Source organism: Pogona vitticeps, chromosome 2, assembly GCF_051106095.1.
Source record: "Pogona vitticeps strain Pit_001003342236 chromosome 2, PviZW2.1, whole genome shotgun sequence".
Classification (NCBI taxonomy): Eukaryota; Metazoa; Chordata; class Lepidosauria; order Squamata; family Agamidae; genus Pogona; species Pogona vitticeps.
The window spans coordinates 72,707,972-72,731,709 of NC_135784.1; the positions used below are offsets into that span (position 1 = coordinate 72,707,972).

Sequence of the window (23,738 nt, forward strand, 5' to 3'; positions counted from 1 at the left end):
ACTATATCTTTCTGAACACACATGAAGCATAATAGAAGTTTCATGTAGATTTTGAGTCTTTAGCTGCAGATCAAATTTTCACTCTGTAGTGCGATTTAACCATGAAAGTCAAAGGAAATTGCCTTAAACATTGTAATATGCTGCCTTCTTTCCCTTGACAAAGTATAACTGATTTATAACTGATAAAAATGTGAAGAGCAAGAGGTCTACTCATAGTTCAGCTTCAAATTGAACAGAAATGTACTCCATATAAATATAAAAAAGAGAAATTGTATACACAGTTGTTTCTCAAAAGCTCTTCAACATCTGCCCTACTTTGTGTGGGATTATAGAGAGTATACTGGGATCACAGGGACAGTACAGGGATCACACTGGGATGGCAAGAAAATCCCCATGGGGTTACAGAGACTGTTGTATTACAGGATTTGAGCTGCTGTTACAGTGATCATATTGAATTTTTTTACTACTTTCACTTGCAAGCACTTTGCATAGGGACACTGATCTAAGAACTGTGTTATATGTTGCATGAATATACACACGCAAAGAAAAAAAGAAGTTCCAACAAAAACCCATACAAGCAATGTCTGGACTCAGACATAAGAACACAAATAAACTAGAAATACAAAGAAAAAATGTAATCCAATATCCCTCATATACCTGTTTCCATATAATGAAACAGACATTACAATCATGAATATATACAGTACTGAAAAATACGTAATTTTGTACTTGTAAAGAGACCTAACTTATGTAAATAAAAACAATAAAACTAGAAGTATACTGTGAATACTCTGAATATATGCAGCCACACTGGATATAGTGTAAGGTAAAGGTAAAGGTTCCCCTTGACAATTTTTGTCCAGTCGTGTTCGACTCTAGGGGGTGGTGCTCATCCCCGTTTCCAAGCCATAGAGCCAGCGTTTTGTACGAAGACAATCTTCTGTGGTCACATGGCTAGTGCAACGTAGACATGGAACGCTGTTACCTTCCCACCGAGGTCGTCCCTATTTATCTACTTGCATTTGCATGCTTTCGAACCGCTAGGTTGGCGGGAGCTGGGGCAAGCAAGAGGAGCTCACTCCGTTGTGTGGATTCGATCTTATGACTGCTGGTCTTCTGACCCTGCAGCACACAGGCTTCTGCGGTTTAGCCCACAGCGCCACCACGTATAGTGTACCTCCTGGCTGTGCTATGCTGTGCTATACATTTTGCATATTTCTTGGTATTTTCGATTATATTTTTGCTGTGACTACATGTATTTTATTTCACAGAAATATATGTGGGGCTCTTAGATTACATTTTGATTTTGTATTTATTTGTTTGTGCTACTATATCCTGATTCATGCACTGTTTGGACTATAGAGTTCCAGGTGGATGCATTCTCATTTTATCAAAATAGTTAATGTATATCCCTTTATTCCTATGTAGACTAATTAATATCTCTCCCCTGGAATCACATTTGCTTCTCTTTTTGTGTGGAAGGACATCAAAGAAACAATCTAAAATATGTGAGATCAAACAGTGAAGACATTTAAACCGATCACTGAAAACCAGAGCAAAAATATATGCAATACAATCTGAATGCTGTCAAAGCTGTACTAAAACAGAAGGATCAAGCCAGCAAATTGCAACAGGGATGAAAGATGTGACAGAATGCACTTATGGAGTTCAGAACCTGCTAAAATGAAAATTAGCAATAATAGAAGAATAGGTGCCTTCAGCTAACACAATTAATGCAATAAAATTAGTCAGAATGAAATGGCTGCCTGTCCAAAAAGGACAGTGAAAATAGAGCATGTTATTTTTGCTATATAAGAGGAAGACAGTGTATAACATGAGCCAAAAAATGACATAGTCAATAATGGAGCACATAATTTTTGGCAAAGGAAGCACACTAGGTAGCTGCTAAGTTAACTTGTGGATTCCACTCATCAAAAGTTGGAACAATTAGCAAGCACACCTTCCCTTTGGGAACAAATCATATCCATGCTTGCTATTTTAAGAATACAGTGGTGCCTCGTGCAACGGTCGCTCCGTAGAGCGACGAATCCACGCAACGATGCCATTTTGCGATCGCAAAACGGCACCTAGATAGGGGGAAATTCACAGAGCGAAGGTTGGTAAGCGGTTCGCTTACCGACCTTCGCTTTGTGATCCGCCAATCAGCTGTTCCGTGGCTTCAAAATGGCCGCCGGAACAGCCGGAAGGGCCGGGCGCAGCGTTTTTGCGCCCTTGGTAAGCAAGGGGAGGGTGCGAAAACGCTGCTGGAACAGCTGAAATGGCTGCGCACAGTGTTTTCGCGCCCTCCCCTCGCTTACCAAGGGCGCGAAAATGCTGCGCCCGGCCATTTCGGCTGTTCTGGTGGCCATTTTGGACCCGCCGGACAGCTGATCGCAGCGTTTTCACGCCCTCGTTCAGCGAGGGGAGGGCGCGAAAATGGCTGCCGGCCATCCCGGAACATCGCACAACGGTGAGTATTCGGCCGAATTGGAATGCATTAAACCATGTTTAATGCGTTCCAATGGCTTTTTACTTTCCGTTGAGCAATGTTTCACACAGCGAGGGTTAATCCGGAACGGATTAACCTTGCTGTGCGAGGCACCACTGTGTAAGAAAACTAAGGTTTGTTAGAGAAATACATTGAGATGACAAAATTTCTGGCTGTACCTAACTAAGGGATGCAGGAGGATGCAGGGAACCATGGTTGCCTCCTCACCTTTCAAGAACAAAGACAAGATGTCTTCTCTGTTCTCTCACAAAAAGGGTTAAGGAGGAAATGTGAGACAGAAAGAAAGAAGTGACATGAGCAACCCAAGGAATACTAAGCTAATTTAAATGGAAGTCAGCATAGGTCAGAGTGACAGTCCAGGACAGTTGAGAAGCTCCTTCTTTCTCCATCTGCTCTTCCCTATGCATTTTCTTCAGAGTTAGCTACGTTGCACCCACTCATCTTCAACAGAAATGAAAGGCTCCACATGGAAAGACAGGGATGGCATGCATGCTGAGGACAATTTAAGATAACTTAGTTATCGGGAAACAGCTGTCTTAAATAACAAGGCATGTGTTAGTGTCTGAGGAAATAGATTTTGATCCACAAAAGCAAATATAGAGCCACATCAATTAGTCTTTATAATGCCACAGTATCTTGTCTTTCCCCCTTCCCCCCTTTTTTTGCCCACATGCTAAACAGCCTACCACAGTTACCTCTTTGGAAACTGGGGGGGATATGGAAGTCATAGCACCCCCCCCCCCCAAAAAAGGAAATCAGCCAAACTCTAACACTGTATTATGCTTCTTATTGTATTTCCTGTTGTGGTAAGAGAGTTGTGCTCAATGTTCCTTGGGCTCTACAGTTCTGTAAGTTATGGCTGTCCAAAAACATTAATTTCATTTTATCTTTCATGGGCATTTGGGGGTTTAGGTAAGTACTCCCCTGAGGAAAGGGATAATGCGGGTGGTGGAACAGAACAGGGTAGAGCAAGCTACTAGATGTTTCTGGTTGTTGAGGTTAAGCTTATGGTTGCATGCATATTAAATTTCTAAACAATAATAAGGACATGATAATGCCCCTTTTGAAGAACTAACCCAACATTGAGAGTACAATTCAGCTCTTTGAACTGTTTATTTGGATATAGGCTGGCCCCATCATTGCTATCCTTCTGCAGGCAAAGACCTTTCTGTTCAAATAAGCTTTCCCTTAATAACTGGTGGTCTGAGCGATTTGTGCTCTGTTGTTTTAAATGTGTTTTAGTATTGACTTTAATGTTTACTTGTTTAATTCTTTGTAAATATTTGTATACCTACTGTTTTTAGTTTTCGCATATTGTCTTTTAAATGATTTAAGCTGCCTTGGGTTCTTTTAAAGGAGAAAGGCAGCATAAAAATATTTTAAATGAATAAATTAATACATCTCAATAAATCAAATGGGCCTTACACCACTGTGTACTCATAAGGGATTTGGTTTAGATTATACCTGACTAGCCCAGGGGTTTTTCCTAGTTTCTTCAGTTTAAGCTTGAATTGTGCTATAAGAAGCTGATGATCAGAACCACAATAAGCTCCAGGTCTTGTTTTTGCTGACTGTATAGAGCTTCTCCATCTTTGGCTGCAGAGAACATAATCAATCTGATTTTGGTATTGCCCATCTGGTGATTTCCATGTGTAGAGTCACCTCTTGTGTGTTTGTAATGACCAGCTTGTTCTCATGACAAAACTCTATTAGCCTTTGCCCTGCTTTGTTTTGAACTTCAAGGCCAAACTTCCCTATTGTTCCTTTTATCTCTTGACTCCCTACTTTAGCATTCCAATCCCCTAGAATGAGAAGAACATCAGTTCTAGAAGGTGTTGTAAGTCTTCATAGCATTGGTCAATTTCAACCTCTTCAGCATTGGTGGTTGGTGTATAAACTTGGATGACTGTGATGTTGAAAGGTGTGCCTTGGATTCGTATTGAAATCATTCTCTCATTTTTGAAATTGTATCCCAGTACAGCTTTTCCCACTCTTTTGTTGTCTATGAGGGTTACCCCATTTCTTCTATGGGATTCTTGCCCAAAATAGTAGATATGATAATCGTCTGAATTGAATTTGCCCATTCCCATCCATTTTAGTTCACTGACACCCAGGATGTCAATGTTTATTCTTGCCATCTCCTGTTTGACCACATCCAGCTTACTACCAAGGGTCATAGATCTTACATTCCAGGTTCCTATGCAGTATTTTTCTTTGCAGCATCAGACTTTCCTTTCAATTCCAGGCGTGTCCACAGCTAAGTGTCCTTTCGGCTTTGGCCGAGCCACTTCATTAGCTCAGGAGCTAGTTGTCCTTGTCCTCTGCTCTTCCTTGGTAGCATGTTGGATGCCTTCCAACCTGAGGGGCTCATCTTCCAGCATCATATCTTTTAGCCTTTTGTTTCTGTTCATGGAGTTTTCTTGGCAAAGATACTGGAGTGTCTTGCCAGTTCCTGCTCCAGGTGGATCGCGTTTAGTCAGAACTCTCCACTATGACCTGTCCGTCTTGGGTGTCCCAGCAGGGCATAGCCCATAGCTTCTCTGAGTTACTCAGGCCCCTTCTCCATGACAAGGCAGCAATCTGTGAAGGGGCTTATCCAGAAGTGTGCATAATAATAATGTGCACAATGTGCAAATAGCAACCCTGCCTATAGGAAAAGCTGCTTCCATAATAGTTTGAATGATTTCCACTTGCTTAACTATGCTGTCTGTTCTTGGAGGACTTTAGTAAGAGTTGCCACATCACAACTAGTGACTGTGGACAAGGGAGGATTCACCTCACTCATGAGCCAATCAAGTTCCCTTGGCTTAGTGTCAATCTCTTGTCTTGGAGGGTCTCAGTATGCTGACTTGTCTGGCAGAGGCTAGCTAAATGCCAACATCAGGGAAGATCAAGGACTAGATCAGAAAAAGCTGCCTGAATAGTCCTGGCACTACAGGATACCACGTTCTTTCTGTAAACCTGATGTGACTGTTTTGTGACAATCTTTTGAAAGCCACTTTGAGAACTTCTTTGAGTATAAAGAGTGGCATAGGTCTGCTAAATAAATATATAATGAATAAAAGCAGACACATAAAATCAGCTAAATATGCAAACTAGCACCAGTTGCTTTTATTTCAAGGTGTAATCTGAGGTAGAAATCCACTTTCTTATACAAACAGAAGTGGAGCCCCTGTCCTGGACTGGGACTCTTTGCATGGTATGTTGGTATATGGGGTCTTGTTTACCACTGCTGCTTTTCTGATTCACTGCAGAAGACCTGCACCGTGGAATGTACATGCCGGGTTCTCTCTTAAGTCACTTGAATGGCTCCAGATAATTTATCACCAAAAGAAAGCAGGCTGCAAATTCTGCATTTGTTGCATTCTCTTAAAATTCTTCTAAGAACAATTATTTACTGAACAAGAAAATCCTGCAGTTAGTGTAAGCTTCCTTCCAAAAGCTTTGAATCATCTCCAGTACCTTCACAACATGCGCATGGAAAATTCTCATGCACTGCCTAAATACAAACAGCAGATGACCTGTATGGAAGATCTTTCTTTTCCTTGAGTCACTGCATAGTTTTATAATTTATGAATTATATATCAGTTTGGGCACTTTATAGAATAGTAAAGCATATAATTAGACATACTTCCCTTTGGCTTAATAAAACTTACGTATTTTTCGCCAGTTCAGCATTTTTCGCCAGTGGGTCAATCCAATACCAATATGATAACATGCTATATTTTACAGTTTCTTTTAAAAGCTGTATGCCAAGCAGTTTTATTTCAGAAATAGATGATTATTATAAATGTTGCCAAATGACAACCTGACAGACATCTGGCAATCATAAGATCTTCCTTATAGGAAGACATCTCTGAACTCTTTTTGCTGTTCCTTACTTACTGCTCTGAACCAGGTGTCAGTTTAGAAAACCAAAAGGTCAGGCATGCTTCAGGTTAAGTGTTCTAATTCCACGAGGGTCAGAGAAGCCCTGTTCTCCTTATACTTTGTGATCACCCTCTTAGATATTCTTGTAGAAAGCCACAAATAAGACCTGATCTGCCTAACACTGGGTAAGCTATACAAGGGACTTTGCTAGTTTGGATTTGGGTCCTGATTCAATATGGATGCGTCCCTTTCATGCTTTCCATAATTGGAGCAGTTCTCTATGTGCAACTCCACACTTAGAAGCTTTGAGAACATCAGAGTACAGCTGGAAAAAATGAAGCTTGCCTAGTAAAAGCAGTATGCTTTACACGTTACAAATAATGTGGCTACTTTCTCAAAATATGAAACACTCTTTAGCTGGTTTCTAGGCTAGGTACCATTAGAAAATTTGGCAAGAGAGCCAAATTCCCCCACTCCCTTTCAGCTTTTTGCTGTTAAAACATTGAAAATAATTTAACTACATTTCTAGTGAAATACACTTTCCTCTTTATCGGTTGTGGTTTTTATCTTAATAAATCATGTAATGTTCTAATAGATTTTAATGCTCATGGCTGAAGATTTATGGTATTATTATTCAAGCCCCATTTTATGGAACAGGTTAATGTCCCTTTTAAAATCCCCATTATTTTATTTACTGATTGAGAAAGCACAAAACTGAAATAATGGCTTTATGGCTGATTAAATGTAAGGATAAAAGAATAGAATCACTTTGCTCACATGTAGGCTTTGTAGTTGTTGCCTATCTTTTGGATCCTGATGTCATATTTGGAGTCTATGTAGGGTTCAGTGGTGGCATAGGTCTGAGTGAGTGCCACCACGCTGGCTATATCCTGAAAATCATAATGGTTGTCTACTTTGACCTGTTATCAACAGATATACAGAATGGGGGAGACAAAAAGAACAAAGAAAAGGAAGGAAGAGAAAGTTAGGGTTGCCTCATAAAGAAGGTGCCACATCTTGTACATATACTGTATTATAAACTTCTGTTTTCTTTTTCCACAGTATTCTATTCCTTCTGGCTTGGAGAATTTGGAAGTTTGAAATGCAAAAGATTTGGAATACAAAAAGCAAACATACCATCAAAATATGGCTAGATTTCCCACCTTCCATACTTACTTTGAGTCTAGAAAATGTCAAGTAACAAGTGTGCTGTTTAGGAAACTGCCCTCCCCTTCTGTTTCAGACTGCATGATTATTTCTCAGCTTGTTTTGCAGTGTAAAATGTAACCACAATAGATGGTCTTGAAATCTTTTGCTGCTGCTGTTCTTTTTCTTTAATTGCAACCTACCTATTTCCCAGCCTGAAATAGCAGTTGTGACAAGTAGTGACTTTAAATATATTTAAAGGAGGGACACTACATTTCTATTTTTTTTTTAAATGAATGGAAAGATGACATTATTGATTATTCTCAACAGGTCAAGGAGAGAGTGGACCAATGGTGACTGACTTGGTATCAGTCCCCTTGTCATGGTCAGACCACCATTTAATAAAATGTAACCTCCCAGTGGCACTCACCCCCGCCCCGTGTGGAGCAGGGACCCATTAAAATGGTCCGCCCCTGCAGGCTATTGGATCAAGGTGATGGTACTAACCTATAAGGTCCTAAACAGTTTGGGATCTCAATATTTGGCTGAGCACCTCCTTGCAGTTACGTTTGCCCATCCTATAAGATCATCACAGACAGCTGAGAGTTCTGACCCTGGGAAAGGCCCAGAAAACAACCACTAGAAATCAGGCCTTCTTGGCGGTAGCTCCACAAATATGGGACTCTCCTCCGCCCGAAGTCCACCTGACCCCTTCAGTGGGCACATTAAAAAAAAACTACTAAAAACCTGGCTATTTAGACAGGCCTTCCCTGAACAAACTACACTCTGATACAATAGTACCCAATAATATAACTTCTATCATACTGCCATGCTCCATGCTTTTTTATTTTTTTATGCTTTTAATTGTATTTATTGTATTATAATTTTACCCTCACGTTACTTTCTGATTTTTTATTTTCACACCTATGTATTAATGTTGCTATTTGCTTTTTTGTGACTCTGTTATTTTTTATTATTTGCCGTAAACTGCCTAGAGTGGCCTTGGCTGCCAGATGGGCGGTATGTAAATCAAATAAATAAATAAATTAACAGCAGCAGCAGCAAAAAGGCTCATTATTACTGAAGTCCTTTAGTATAATTTCTGGTGATTATTTGTTTTAAAATGGACCCAATGGCCGATAATCTTTTGTGGATTAAAGAGTTGCTTCTTCAGTATCTGTGACTCTTGTGCAATGAGACAAAATTGCATGCTTCCCAAAACTGAAAAAGCAATGTTTTAAATCAGTGGCAATATGCTGCTTAGCCACATCATTTTTACTCTGTCACAAGAGGAACACAGGCCAGTAATATCAGACACTATATATATTTAAAAAAAATGAGGACCTTTCTACAAGCAAACATCAGTCCTAAGATGCAGAACAACAAAGGACAGTTTGCATTGTTTCAAATTCAAGTGTAATTAAATAAACCAGCAAACACCTTATAAACTGTATGATTATATGAAGTCAACTGAAGTATGCATAGAAAGTATTGACAATTATCTCCTTCATGTTCCATTTTCAAAATATTACTTGAAAGGTTTGGATAATTTCAATTTTCTTTGTAAAAATGTTTGAGTAGAGGGTTGAAAGCAGAGCAACAACAAGAAGAAACAAACCATGTAAAATGGGTGGCCTTATCATTAAATGTTATCACTCAGTATCTCAGGTCATCCAGGTATACTTAAACCCATGAGAAATAATTTCATCATGTTTTAATAGATTTGATCGACTAGCACCAATAGGTAAAGGTAAAGGTTCCCCTTGACATTTAGTGCAGTCATGTCTGACTCTAGGGGGCGGTGCTTATCCCCGTTTCCAAGCCATAGAGCCAGCGTTTGTCCAAAGACAGTTTCTGTGGTCATGTGACCAGCGCGACTAGTCACGGAATGCCGTTACCTTCCCACCGAGGTGGTTCCTATTTATCTACTCACATTTTTATGTGCTTTTGAACTGCCAGGTTGGCAGGAGCTGGGACAAGCAACGGGAGCTCACTCTGTTACGTGGATTCGATCTTACGTCTACTGGTCTTCTGACCTTGCAGCACAGAAGCTTCTGCGGTTTAACCCGCAGTGCCACCACGTCCCCATTAGCACCAATACTTTTTGTTAATTGTGACCCTCCCAGCAATGGTAACTCTTTCAATCTAAGGGGCATATACCTGGCTGATTGCAGAAGATGGCTCTTTTAGAGTGGAAAAGGCTGCTCAAGTGGTGAATATCATATGTAAAAATATGACACTGAGCAATTTTTGTAAAAGGATTAAGAACATAAGGAAAGAATTAGATTTCAGCCTAGGGGGCTCTTGGAAAAGACAAAAATTAGAACTCCTGAATTGTTCTCCGTTAAAATCTGAATCAAAGAGTGCCGAGCCAGGCTCCGTGACACCCACCAAGCTCAGCACCAATCCTTATCTCTTCTTTACTTTACCTCTCCTTACAATCGATGGTGCAGAAGAAGGCAAAAGACAGTTGAGAACGGAGGTCTCTGTTCTCCAACTGATCTTTTGTGTCTGGAAAATACTGCCTGGAAACTACAGAGGCTTTATATTGCCCTCCCCTTACTCTGTAGCATTTGCTCCTGCTGGACTTCCAGACAAGGAAGTAGGGTTAACATGGAAAGAGAAGACTGTTTGGGGGGTTCAGATTTACTGGACTTAAAGATGAGCATGGGTGGCCAGGAGGAAATAGAATGACTTGGCTTGCTAACGAATCATGTATTTCTGCATTGGGGGAAATAGTTCATTTTAATTTTCATGTCAGTCCCTGGAAAAAAACATGCCTGTCAATAAAAATAGGGACAGAGCCTGGTTCATTACAGAACTATACAATGGGATTAATTATATAAATTCAGGGGGAAAATCATGGGTGTACAGTATTCCTTTCCCAAGTTATTTGTCAGTTTTTATTCAAGTGACTACATATTTTTCGATGTACCTTTCAAATTAAAGCACTGACTTTCAAAGGAGAATTATAAACAACTTATACATATGTCTAAAATTAATAAAATAGACATTGATGGGCTTCTGAGTATATGCTTTCTTATGGATTTCCATAATTACTGCCCTGGTTCCATTAGAAAGCTTGGTGCCTATAATATTTATGTAACAGACTTAACAAGTAGCTCCATCACTTCCCCTGAAGATAGATAAGTAGCACCTGCACCTTTCCCATGCCTGAATGAGCGTGTCCAATCTTCACAACAACAGGAAATGTTGGCAATGTCAGCTGAGGGCAAGAAAGAAAGAAAAAAACACAAAATTTAAAATGGCATTTATACACTGTATATTTCATTAGCAGGATCAGACTTCCCTGTAAGAAGAAAGGATTGATTAAAAACCATGACAGTTGAGATTTGGCTGGTTTTAAATATCTGTATGTATCAAATTGGCATTCTCAGTTCTATGCACACTGCTCTCATTCCTGCCTTTTATTTTATATAATGAAAGGAGGTATAACTTCCTACAGACAACATTTTTGTTGAACACATGGGCGGTGAACCCAGGCCACCCCCACTGCCTCTCTTATCTGCACTGTGTGTTCACACATCCAACACATGAAGAGGGTTTCATTCAGGAACCATTTGATTGCTGCTGCAATGCAGGGCTGATTTGAGGAAGATGAGTTGGTGAGTCAGTGTCCATGGCATTTTTCAATTTAAGGAGGAGACATGCCACCGTTGCCACACCATGGCATGTCAAGAAGACACTCTTTCAAGCTGAGTGCGAATCCCATCTCCAGTTGAAGCACTAACCCAAAACCCAGAGAAAAAGAAATACCATTGTAGCCACATCTTGGTTGCTTTTTGAAGGTAGGGGTCGATGGCAGAATTTTCCAGCCTCTGTGGTTACCCTGGTGGCTACCTATAGGCCCTGACAAAGAACCCAACAAGGCCACTTGCTGTCTGCCTGCTGTAGGTAATACAGCGATACTGCACTATAACAAGTGTATACTGCACAGCTATGCATAAACAAGAGGTATGATTAAGTAAATATATGTATTCATTACCATAAAATGTAATCCAATTCTAAACTATCACATTCACAGTAGAGAGGTTGAAAGCAGATAAACAACGGAAAGATACCTTCAAAGTTCATTTTAAAGCTTTATATATTATCTGATTATAACAGATGTAAACCTAATATCTGAACGGAGGTCAGTAAGTATAGCCTTTTGAGGGAACAGGACGAAAAAGAAATGAATCATACGTTTTAATTTCCGTAACTGCAGCATAACACTAAAATGGATTGTGGGAAACTTTTGCTTTGCCTAGAATTTTGAGTCCTAATATGTTCAGCATAATAATTAGGGTTCACAAAATGTAACAGCACATAAGCTTACATTCAAGCACTGCTCAATGACTAAGGGGAAAGGTCAGTAACATTACAGTATTACATTATAACGGTACTTCTCTTAGCAAGATATCATGAAATGGAACAGCTAAACCTTCTCCTGTTCTGGAAACAATTTTGGTGATACAGACAATTTTCAGTTAGGCAACTCTGTTTGGTAGCTTATCTCTGACATACCAGGGTGGATAAAAATCAATGATTTTTATAAAATTACGATTTAACTTAACAATCTAATTTTTTAGTTTAAATAATAAAGAAATCCATTTTAAAAAAAAATTACATCATGATTTAAATCAAACAGATTGAATCAAATCCACCCCAGAGCAGGATGAAGCATGAAGTATTCTAAATTAGCAAAGATTATGTTTGTGTACCCCAAATGCAGCAGACTGTATGTGTCTGCCTCTTCCCCTCTAAATAGCTCAGCATACACATTTCCTTCAGGACAGCCCCCCTGGTTCACAAGAGACTATGATTTTTAGTGGTCTATAAAGGTACTGCCTGTATTTGTATTTTATTTTGTTATGACCACACAGTTGTCCTTTACTTCCCTATGACTGTTAAGTCATCATAAAGATTACCTGGAGGTGTTACTTGTGTCATGTGATGGAAGTACAATTCTCTTATTCCAAGCAAATGTTGGAGTTCTGCCACCTTCATGAGAGTGAATGGTAGGTATGCAGAGAAAATAGTTGCCAGTCCCAAGTAGCGCAGGCTCATTAAGTCAATGAGGCTACACAAATGTTGACCTGCCAGTCCACAATTGATTCAGTGGGTCTGCTCTAGTTGTTATGAGCAACTGGATTTAGGCCATTAAGATGAACAACAGCTCTACACAAACTTGGCTAGACTTCAAGCTTGCAGACTTGAGTGAAAAGTGGTTTAAATAATAATAATAAAAAAGAATAAGGTTCACAGTAACCCAGTCTCTAAGTGGATTTTGCCAGAGATGTAAGACAATAACCTGTACAGCTCTCAATAACTTTCAGACTTGTCACTTTTGAAAACTGGGATTTTAACCACTTAGATGAATACCTGAAGTGACAAGCTTGAAAATGCTTGAAGCATATAAGGATGCTTCAAGATCCACAAACAAGAAAGCAATAAAAGAAGAAGAAATTGTACTTCATTTGATCAACTATTCTGATGGCTAATTCCATTTTGAAGTCTTGATGGAACAACACAATTATGAAATAGTTGGGCTCATTATTGCTGCACACAGAAGGAATGGTACAAATCTTGCCCCATGTCTTAGTTATGAGAAAATTTTAATCAGCTTTCCTTTGCCAGCTTCCCACAATATGGTTTTGATGATAGTTATCTCTGACCATGCTGACTGGAAGGTGATGATGAGAGTTGCAGTCTGAAATAACTGGAAGTTGCCAGGTGAGGAAAGGCCAAATGCAAGAGAGAGAGAGAGAGAGAGAGAGAGAGAGAGAGAGGGAGGGAGGGAGGGAGGGAGGGAGGAGAGAGAAGGAATCAGCCACAGAGGACAGTCATGTGTGCCAGTGCCTATGGCACGAACTACTACTGCTATCTATATCAACACCCCAAACTCTTCACAGAATAAGCAACATTTTCTCCTAATTACAGGAAAATAGTTCAGATGACTTGCTTAAAATGTCCAATTAGTACACTCAGAAATAACTTTTTCAACACTTTATGCTGTCAAGTGGTGGACTGGATTATGTTTAGATATAATTTGTAGTGCTAAATAGGGTTGTTCCCTCAATTTTTTTTCCCCTGAAAAAACAACAACACCCTGATATCATCAGCAGATTTGTATCCCACAAGTACTATAAAACTTCAGCATGTCCTTATTTTTGGCTAAACTGCGGTTTTATCATCTTAATAACCACAAACCCTCATTTTATGCCTCTGCAGATGAAGTGCTTCCTATTCTATAAGTCACATTATGTAAAGTTATTGTCATTAATGCATGTTGCATTAATGTAAATTACTACTGTGTATTTTCAGTGGGTTCAAAGACTAGAAAAAATAGCAAACTATGAAATACAAAGAATTTAAATTCCTTGCCCTTATGGAGAAACTGTGTATCTTCTGTCCATAAAATCAATCCTGTCCACTGAAGATGCTGCTTCTTCCAATGGACATACTCATGGGCATATGTCATGTTCCAGGCCAAGAATAAGTCAGAACAAGCTGTGGAATCAAAGTCAAGACTGAACAAGGAAACAGTCAAGTAGGAACTGAAATGAGGAGCAGGAGTTAAGTTAAAAACTCTACTAAGAATGAAGAAGCAGAAGATAAGAGGGGCATCTAGTTACAGAATCAAACAGCATTCCAGTTACCAAAACCATCTTCAATCAGCAAGTCAGCAATGGTCATCCAAGAGTCAAATGAAACACAGTCCATGATCTGGTGCTGGTACATAAAAACATCAAGTACCACAGGAACAGCTGTCAAAGTCTAAGGCTCAGCACTGACACTGTTTCCAGCAACCTTCCTCTCCAAAATCTGAGGGGGTTGTCAACTCAAGGAACCATGAACTGTGAGTGGAATGGGAATTCAATACACATCTGCCATATTCTAAACCACGAATGTATTCTACTGCATTGAGAGGATTTTGCAGAGAGAATTATGAGATGCATTCACCCCTTTCTTCAAAAGACTTGTTTTGCTACCTCATTGTGTGCACAACTAGAGGGACCAGTCTTTCTACAATCTAAGAGTAGTGTACCTGGGGCGGATTGGATTTCCTTCATAAATATCCCATATTCCTAGTTTTTAATGCTGGATAGAATAATCCATTATATTGTTTTGGAAACAGTAGGAAAATGGCTTCTTTTAATTTCTCTTTATTAATATTTATTTAGATTCAAGAACTACACATCCAGCAACTTGTAGCTAGCACTGAAAAAATAGGTACATATTCATGAAAGGAAAAGAATATCATGGCCTGAATTTCCCCATCAGTCTTTTTCTTACATGTAACACTTGTCTTGTAACACCTGTTACATGGAAGCCATGCTGCTTGTAATTGATTTAATAGCATTCATGCAGTGTCAATAGGATGGTCAATACTTCTCCCAAATCACAAAATAATCCGCATGCTTTTTTGTAATGTAAAGCTGTAGTCCCATTTAAAAGCCTAGTCTCAAGATTAGTGAGGCAGACATGCCAGAAGCCGACATATTTTATCCCAGAAATGTACAGTTAGTCTTAGCTGAAGCTGTGCAACTGAACTCCTGGCGCAGCCATCATTTAAACACCAAAGAAGAAATATAGGTACAAGTAGATGTAGACCTGATTGGGGCCAGAGGAAACTCTTGCTATTATGTTCTGTTTGTAATCCTCTTAAGCGTCATACTACTTCTTTCATCTTCTCTCTTATTAAAAAAAAAAGATTAAAAAGGGGAACTACAGCACAATTGTCCAGTCAATGTCTTCTCAATGATAACACCTCAAGTCTCCAATCCTAAATTCTTTAATAACCTCTTCCAATTGTTACATGTCATTGTTAAGTACCGTATTTTTCGCTCCATAAGACGCACCTTTCCATAAGACGCACCAATTTTTAGGAGAAGAAAACAGGAAAATATAATCTGTTTTCTTCGCTCCATAAGACGCACAGACTTTCCACCCCCGTTTTGTGGGAAAAAAGTGCATCTTATGATGCAAAAAATACGGTAATATGTGACACAAAAGAAACATAAAGAAGGCTGCTTGTACCACATGGCCTTAAACTTTGTAAGCACTCCATACCTTCCACAACATGAGTTATCCAGTACTCTTCATTAGGATAGTTGATATAGTTTTAGGGCCTGATTAATTTGTTCTCCAGAACTTGAATGCTTCACAGAGTTCTTGTATTTTGGTTGATGGAAATAAAGTTATACAAAGGTAAAAAATGGAGTTTGGTCCCCTTCCATGGTTCAGTTCACATACAGTATCTTTCTTTTCTAAGTATCGACCTGAATTGAATATTAGCAAATTGAAGTGAAATTCTCCTTTGGCAACATCTCAATCAAACTTTAAGAAAACAGCTAAAAAAACTGTTAAGTCTTTAAAACAAAAGAGCAAATTTTGTAGTTCAACCCATTAAAACAGGATCAGCAATTAATATGACAGGCACATTACTCATAGCAATTTCATGAGGTTTTTTTTTTTTTTTACTATTGTACCCTATTGATTATCTCCTGTTTCCATATGTTCTTATACAGGGCATGATTCTATTGATTTGCTTAATGCATGATGATACCTGGTCTGACTTCTAAGCCTACTGAACTGCATGGATTGATTCGACAACGTCAATCATTCCTTGAACTTCACCTGTGCTCCAGAACAACAGCTATGTATCCATAAAAATAACATCCTGGATTCTATAGGGAAAGGGAATCTTGTTATGTGATCTCTAACTGGTGCAATTCCTGAGCAAAACTTTACTGAATAACTAACATATTGCTTCCTTAATTGTTAAGACTTACCGTATGTTTAGAGGTTTTTACAAATACTTTAGCCAGAAACAGCCAAGTAAACTAATACAAACTACACATACTGCCATAGCTAGCTGTATATGTGATAAATGATATGCTTTTTCATTAAATCCCTGCCCCACCCAGATTGAGTCATTTATTCAGATGATTAACACTTTTTCTGTTTCCAAAGAAGTATCTGTGATCATCTGTCTCAGCAAATTGCAGAGTGGATTGGAAAAAAATTGGATTTTTGATGATTTAAATAAAAATGATTTTAAAACCTTAAATCATGATTTAAATCAATTTTATTTTTTTAAAAAATCATTGATTTTTATCCACCTTGGCAAGTTGGCATAAAAAGCAAAGGGAAATCAGTATCTTTTTGATCCACAAAATATTGTAGTAAATCTGTTAGTGTTTGAAGTCCTACCGTGTTTTGTTTTTTCTCTCTTCCCCCCTCCCCCTTTAAGTTTGTCTTTCTAGTGTGTCTACAACTGCTCCTTGGAAGCTGGTATCCTAATTGTACAACAGATGTCAGCTAAATTGCACTCCCAAAAAGTACTATGTTGATAGCACAGATGTGAACAGGAATTTTGCCGTTGCCTTTATTGGCTTGTGCTGTTACAATCTTGGAGCTGTATTTTCTGATGGATATTATATCTGAACATTACATTCAAAAAAATTAAGAATGAACTGGCGGTGGGAGTGAGAAACTAAATTTCAGATTGAAAAACATTTCATATGAAAGCTGGTTTCTTCAAAACAACAGGCCTTATTGATCATTGTAAGCACTACTGACATGTAATAAATTAGGATATGGAGCTTTCACAGCAGAGTTTATTCATGCTTGACATGTGATTAAATGAACACAGCAACGTTTAAAAAGAGTTTGGCAGACAATCTGTCACTTGTATTTGAAGTCTGACAAGTTTTGTTAAGTGAGTGGCTATCATTTTCAAGAGCAAAGAAAATGAAACTTGTGGGCTATAATTCTCATCAGAGTTACCTGGGAGTAAGTCTCATTGAAATCAATGGTACTTCCAGCTACACATAGCATCAAGCCGTTAACTACTAAACTACTAAAATCTGAAATATATTACATCATACATATACTGCAAATGTATTTTTATTTTTATTTTTAAAAGAAGCCTTTGACTTTAAAACAACACTGTTTTAAACACTACTAGTTTTCATTCTTGTTTTCTTAACCCTTTTATTTAATCTTCAAATCAATCATTAGAACATAAGAAGAGCCTTGCTGGATCAGGCCAAGGGCCCATCTAGTCCAGCTTCCTGTATCTCACAGTGGCCCCACCAGATTCCCCTGGGAACACACAAGACAACTAGAGACCTGTCTCCTGATCCCCCTCCCCTGCATCTGGCATTTGGAGGTAACTTCCTTTTAAGCCTGGAGATTGTACATCCCCATCATGGCTTGTAACCTGCGATGGACTTTTCTTTCGGAAATTTGCCCAATCCCCTTTTAAGGACATCTAGGCCAGATGCCATCACCACATCCTTTGGCAAGGAATCATGGAAGGATACATATGGAAATGCATGTCCTCTATAATATGAGATATAAGAATAATTTCTTAAGATAATAGTTTGGTGAATATATACATACACGACATTAATGCCACACTTTTCATATGTTGTGCTTTAAATTTTTAAAATGGTATTTTTAAGACAATGAAAGACAAAGTAAATTCAAAATGTCGAAGAATTTCAAAGCTTGAGGCCGGATTGAGGGTTCTCAATTGCCACTTTAGTGAAGTTTTAAAGAATTGTCAATGCTGTGGTTGATAAGTCTATCCCAGTCAAAATAGATACAGTACTTGGATGTCTGTCTGAGAGAGGGGTTTTATTCTTATATGATTTCGTGTTTGAAAGGGCCCACAGGAGCCATAAAAAGCAAGGGGCGGGCAAAAATGGTGGGAAAACTGTAAAAGGTGGATATATGGATGTATGAAAATAAATAATTGATATTTTTCTAAGTGATGGAGGACAAAAGAAGAAAAGGAAAAAAAGCGTACAACCAGCTGGAGGAAGACTCAAAAAGATGGTTCTGGAAATCTTAACACAGTGGCTGTAAGAAGGGAACTGGGAGGAACATGTGGGCCACAATGAAGCATTTGCACTAAAGAAGGGTGTGCCCTAACACTCTGCAGGCTGTAGAAGATTCTGATATCATCTGCAAAGATGCAGAACAACCGACATGTGTGAGTTCACAGAGACCATGACAAAGAACTATTAAAATACTCCTTGAAACCAAACCATTAAATTAATAAATATCAAAATAGTTTAAAAGAGCAGCGCAGATGTATCTTCATACTTTGTCTAAAAGCAGTGAGACTGGGAACAGATCATAGCTCTGAGAGTACTACATTCTGCAGTCTAGGACAGATGCAATAGAAATGCATAACTGTCAAGCAAACCTTCACAAGTGATGGGATTTTCAAGAGGACCTCACCTGAACGTCATAGTACTCAAACAGCTTCATAATCAAAGAAGCGTTTCTTAAACAGATGGGTCCCAAACACCTTAAGGCTTTAAAAATTAAAACAAACACCATGAATTGTACCCAGAAAGCAATTAACATGCAGTATGGGTCATGGCTGATATCAAAAGCTGGTGAAACAGAATTCTTTAGTTTCCAGAGAGATTTATCCATGCAATTTTGCCCCCACCATCACATCTTATAGGAAACTTCATGGGATGTTTGGAAGTTTCACAGTAATGTAATTATTACAATTCCTCATGCTTAATTGTTACAATTACATCTTTCACTGGAAAAGTGAAGAAGAAATACCAAGCTGTAGAGGATTGTTACAATTCCTGTGCAGAATGGCATCTTTCCCACACATAACTCACTAGGAATAGCATTAGGCCATGCAGAATTTAGCTGCTTCCTGCCTAGAACAGGAAAAAAAAATCGAACAATAAAGGAAAAGTAGACTCTGGGCTCTTGTTTTTGTGGGAAGCCAGGAAATCTTGATGATGTGGGGAATTCTCTGAAGGGAATTTTGGCATGGTAAGACTCAGATAATTACAGTATCTAAAATGGGAAGTATTGTGAGTACTTGTCATATTCCTACTTCAAACTGCACTCCTGCCATCCATGCTCTGGCCTAGGTAATCTAGCCATCTCAGTACTATAACAACATTAGAATATCACCTGAAGTGGGCCCAGCTAATCAATGTCATCCATATGCATACTGAGTTTTACCTCCTCCATTTTCACTGTTAGCTGCATGACATCAAGCTACACATTCTAATACAGTGGTGCCTCCACTTACAAACGTCCCTACTTATGACTATTTTGAGTTACGACCAGCTCCGGCCGCAAAATTTTGCTTCTACTTGTGACCGGAGCTTCCACTTATCAACAGAAAAAGGCAGGGGAAAAAGGCAGGAAATTCAAATTGCTAACTGTAGGTGGTGAAAGAGGCTGCTTCTTTGTAGCTCTTTTGCCCCGATGGTTAGAGTGAGTGCGATTGAGGAAGGACTGCCTGGCTTCTGCTTCTCAGTGAGCATGTGTGTGTTTGCAGGGAGGCTTGGGGCTGCCTGTTAGGTAAGGTAAGGTGCTGTTTTCTGCTTTTTAAAAACTGTTCTGGGCATTTTTGCAGTGTGCTTTTAGGCTGGGGGGTTATGTTTCTGTGCTGTGATGGGTCTTGGTTTTTTTTGGAGGTTTCCCCCAAAATGGGTCTTGGGGGTTTGGTTGATTTTGGGGATTCCCCCCATTTCTGATGGGTCCTGTATGCTTCCCTTGCTTTTTCCTTTGTTTTCTTTGCATTTCCGACCTTGTCCCTCTGTTCTCTGTACAGTTCCAATCTGCTCTGTTTGTTTTCTGTGCATTCGCAAAGGGTCCTGCATACTTTCCTTGCTTTTACCTTTGTTTTCTTTGCATTTCTGGCCTTGTCCCTCTGTTCTCGGTGCATTTCCAATCTGCTCTGTTTATTTTCTGTGCATTTGCAATGGGTCTTGCATGCTTGATTGCTTTTCTCTTCCCCCCCCCTTCTGCCGGAAGGGATTAATTGCATTTCCAAAGAGTCTTGCAGTGATTTTTTTTGGTGATTTTTTTTCTTTGGCTGGAATGGATTAATTGCATTTCAATGCATTCCATGGGAAATGGTGCTTCGACTCATGACCATTTCGACTTACATCCATCTTCTGGAATGGATTACAGTGGGGTCTTGACTTACGAACGGCCCGAGTTACGAACATTTTGACTTACGAACCGCTCTCATAGGAAAATATTGACTTGACTTACGTACTTAGATTTGAGTTACGAACTGAAAAAAACCATGTGGGAGGCAGGGAAAGTGCAAAATTTGAACTTTCACTTAACTGTTGGCCAGTGAAAAGGGTGCCTGTCTGCTTCCTCACTCCTCCCAGCGTTTAGAGAGTGGATTGGGAGACAGTCTTCAGACTGCCTGGTACTGCCTGGACTGTATTTTCCCTGCCTTCCCTGAACCTTTCTTGACCTAAGAAAAAAGAAACAAAATATCCCCCTCTAGTGGTTGAAGGCGGAATAGCAGCTTCCCATTAGTTTCTATGGACGGAAAAGAGCAGATACGGCTCAAATGGTTTTCAATGCATTGCTATGGGAAATGCAGATTTGACCTGCGAACCTTCCAATATGGATTAAGTTCTCAAGTCAAGACCCCACTGTATGGTTTAAATCGAGGCACCACTGTATGGGCTTGTTTGTAGTTTGCCATGACTTGAAACATGTAGCCATGTATTTGGACTTCCATGTCTTTCTCTATCTCTCCAAGTTCTTACCATTCAGCCTGATATGGAGTCCTAATAATCTCAGCTTATGAAGTTTGTGCATTTGCAATTGGTTCTAATGAAGGTAATTTCTGCCTTGGGCCTTGAAGTTTGGGAGTTTTACTCTTGTGGGTCAACAATGCAGGGGAGATAGGGAAAAATTACAGAAAATTGAATGCAGACTTCCAGTTTTTTTGATGTTGAGCTTCAGACCATTTTTGGCACTCTTCTCTTTCACCCTCATTATGAGGTTCTTTAATTCCTCCTCACTGATGAATGCAATGATATGGTAGTGGGAGCATTCTTTGGAAGTGCCCTACTTTGGGATTGGGATGTAGACTGATCTTTTCCAATCCTCTAGCTACTGCTGAGTTTTCCAAACTTGCTGCCATTTTGAGTGTAGCACCTTAACAGCGTCATCTGTTTAGATTTTAAATAGTTTGACTGGAATGCCATCACCTCCACTGGCCTTGTTGTTAGCTATGCTTTCTAAGGCCCACTTGATTTCACTCTCCAGGATTCTGGCCCAAGGTCAGCAACGATACTATCTGGGTTGCCTGGGATATCTAGATCTTTCTGGTATAGTTCGTCTGTGTATTCTGGCCACGTCTTCTTGATGTCTTCAGCTTCTGTGAGGTCCCTGCCATTTTTGTCCTTTATAATGTCCTTTATAATCTCCAATTTTCTTGAACAGATCTCTGATTTTTTCCTTTCTATTATTTTCCTCTATTTCTTTGCACTGTTTATTTAAGAAAGCCCCCTTGTCTCTCCTTGCTATTCTTTGGAAGACTGCATTCCATTTTCTGTAACTTTCCCTATCTCCTTGCATTTGGTTTCCCTTCTCTTCTCTGCTATTTGTAAGGCCTCGTTGGACAGCCACTTTGCTTTCTTGCATTTCCTTTTCTTTGGGATGGTTTTTGTTCCTGCCTCCTGTACAATATTACGGGCCTCCATCCATAGTTCTTCAGGCACTCTGTCCACCAAATCTAGTTCCTTAAATCTGTTCTTCACTTCCAGTGTGTATTCATAAGTGATTTGGTTTATATTATACCTGACTAGCCCAGTGATTTTTCCTACTTTCTTTAGTTTAAGCTTGAGTTTTGCTATAAGAAGCCAATGATCTTGTTTTTGCTGACTGTATAGAGCTTTTCCATCTTTGGCTGCAAAAAATATAATCAATCTGATTTTGGTACTGCCCATCTGGTGATGTCCATGTGTAGAGTCGCCTCTTGTGTTGTTGGAAAAGAGTGTTTGTGATGATGAGCTTGTTCTCTTGACAAAACTCAATTAGCCTTTGCCCTGCTTTGTTTTGAACTCCAAGGCCAAACTTACCTGTTATTTCTTTTATCTCTTGATGCCCTCCTTTAGCCTTCCACTCTCCTATAATGACAAGAACATCTTTCTTTGGTGTCTGTTCTAGAAGGTGTTGTAAGTCTTCATAAAATTGGTCAATATCAGCCTCTTCAGCATTGGTGGATGATGCATAAACTTGGATGTTGAAAGGTCTGCCTTGGATTCGTATTGAAATCATTCTACCATTTTTGAGATTGTATCCTAGTACAGCTTTCCCCACTCTTTTGTTGATTATGAGGGCTACTCCATTTCTTCTATGCGCTTCTTGCCCACAATAGTAGATATGATAATCGTCTGAATTGAATACGCCAATTCCTGTCCATTTTAGTTCACTGATGTCCAGGATGTCAATGTTTATTCTTGCCATTTCCAGTTTGACCACATCCAGCTTACTACCAAGGTTCATAGATCTTACATTCCAGGTACGTATGCAGTATTTTTCTTTGCAGCATCGGACTTTCCTTTCACTTTCAGGCACGTTCACATCTGAGTCTTTTCTGCTTTGGCCCAACCACTTCATTAGCTCTGGAGCTAGTTGTCCTTGTCCTCCGCTCTTTCTCAGTAGCATGTTGGATGCATTCCAACTTGAGGGGCCTATCTTCCAGCGTCATATCTTTTAGCCTTTTGTTTCTGTTCATGTGGTTTTCTTGGCAAATATACTGGAGTAGTTTGCTAATTCCTGCTCCAGGTGGATCGTGTGTAGCCCGAACTCTCCACTATGACCTGTCCGTCTTGGGTGTCCCTGCACGGCATAGCCGATAGCTTTTCTGAATTACTCAAGCCCTCCTATACACTCCTATTGAGTGCCAAATGTTGGGAAAAACTGCATCTTTATATCTGGACCAGTCTAGGTTTTAAGCTCACCGAGAGGTGCCAATTGGATGGCAGCATTTGAGAAGGTATTTTCTGTGAGCCCTAGGTTCTGCACTTACCTAGCCATCACAGTTGCATCTAACATGTTTATCACATTGTGTGGCAAGTCAAGACATATTTCTTCATCTAGGCCTTTGAAGGCTAATTAGCTGTATGAAATTGTGAACCCTTCACAACAGTGAAGTTGTATTGGATAATGAATTCAACATCTATCCGTGGTTTTCTGTTGTATTATATTATGGCATTCTTCTCTTTGGCATTACACTTTATTTCATTCTTAACACCTAACGTTGCAATGCCACAAAGGATATGATGGAACAAGCCATTTTGTGATTTATCTTTCTAGAGCAAAACAAAGAGTACTGCATTACAACTATCAAATTCTGGTAGCTGAATGTTCATACCCCTTTTATGAATCTTAATGC

General features: G+C 39.3%; 1 protein-coding gene across 1 annotated transcript in view; it reads right to left on the reverse strand.

Annotated features, from left to right (window-relative positions):
• SYN2 (synapsin II) overlaps positions 1 to 23,738 on the reverse strand; it is a 201,446-nt gene that overhangs the window by 29,823 nt on the left and 147,885 nt on the right. Inside the window, exons 6-7 of the mRNA XM_020802549.3 lie at positions 10,689 to 10,751; positions 7,157 to 7,299 (exon numbers count right to left, since the gene is read on the reverse strand). Coding sequence (XP_020658208.3) covers positions 7,157 to 7,299; positions 10,689 to 10,751 — 206 coding nt within the window. The remainder of the gene's footprint in view (positions 1 to 7,156; positions 7,300 to 10,688; positions 10,752 to 23,738) is intronic.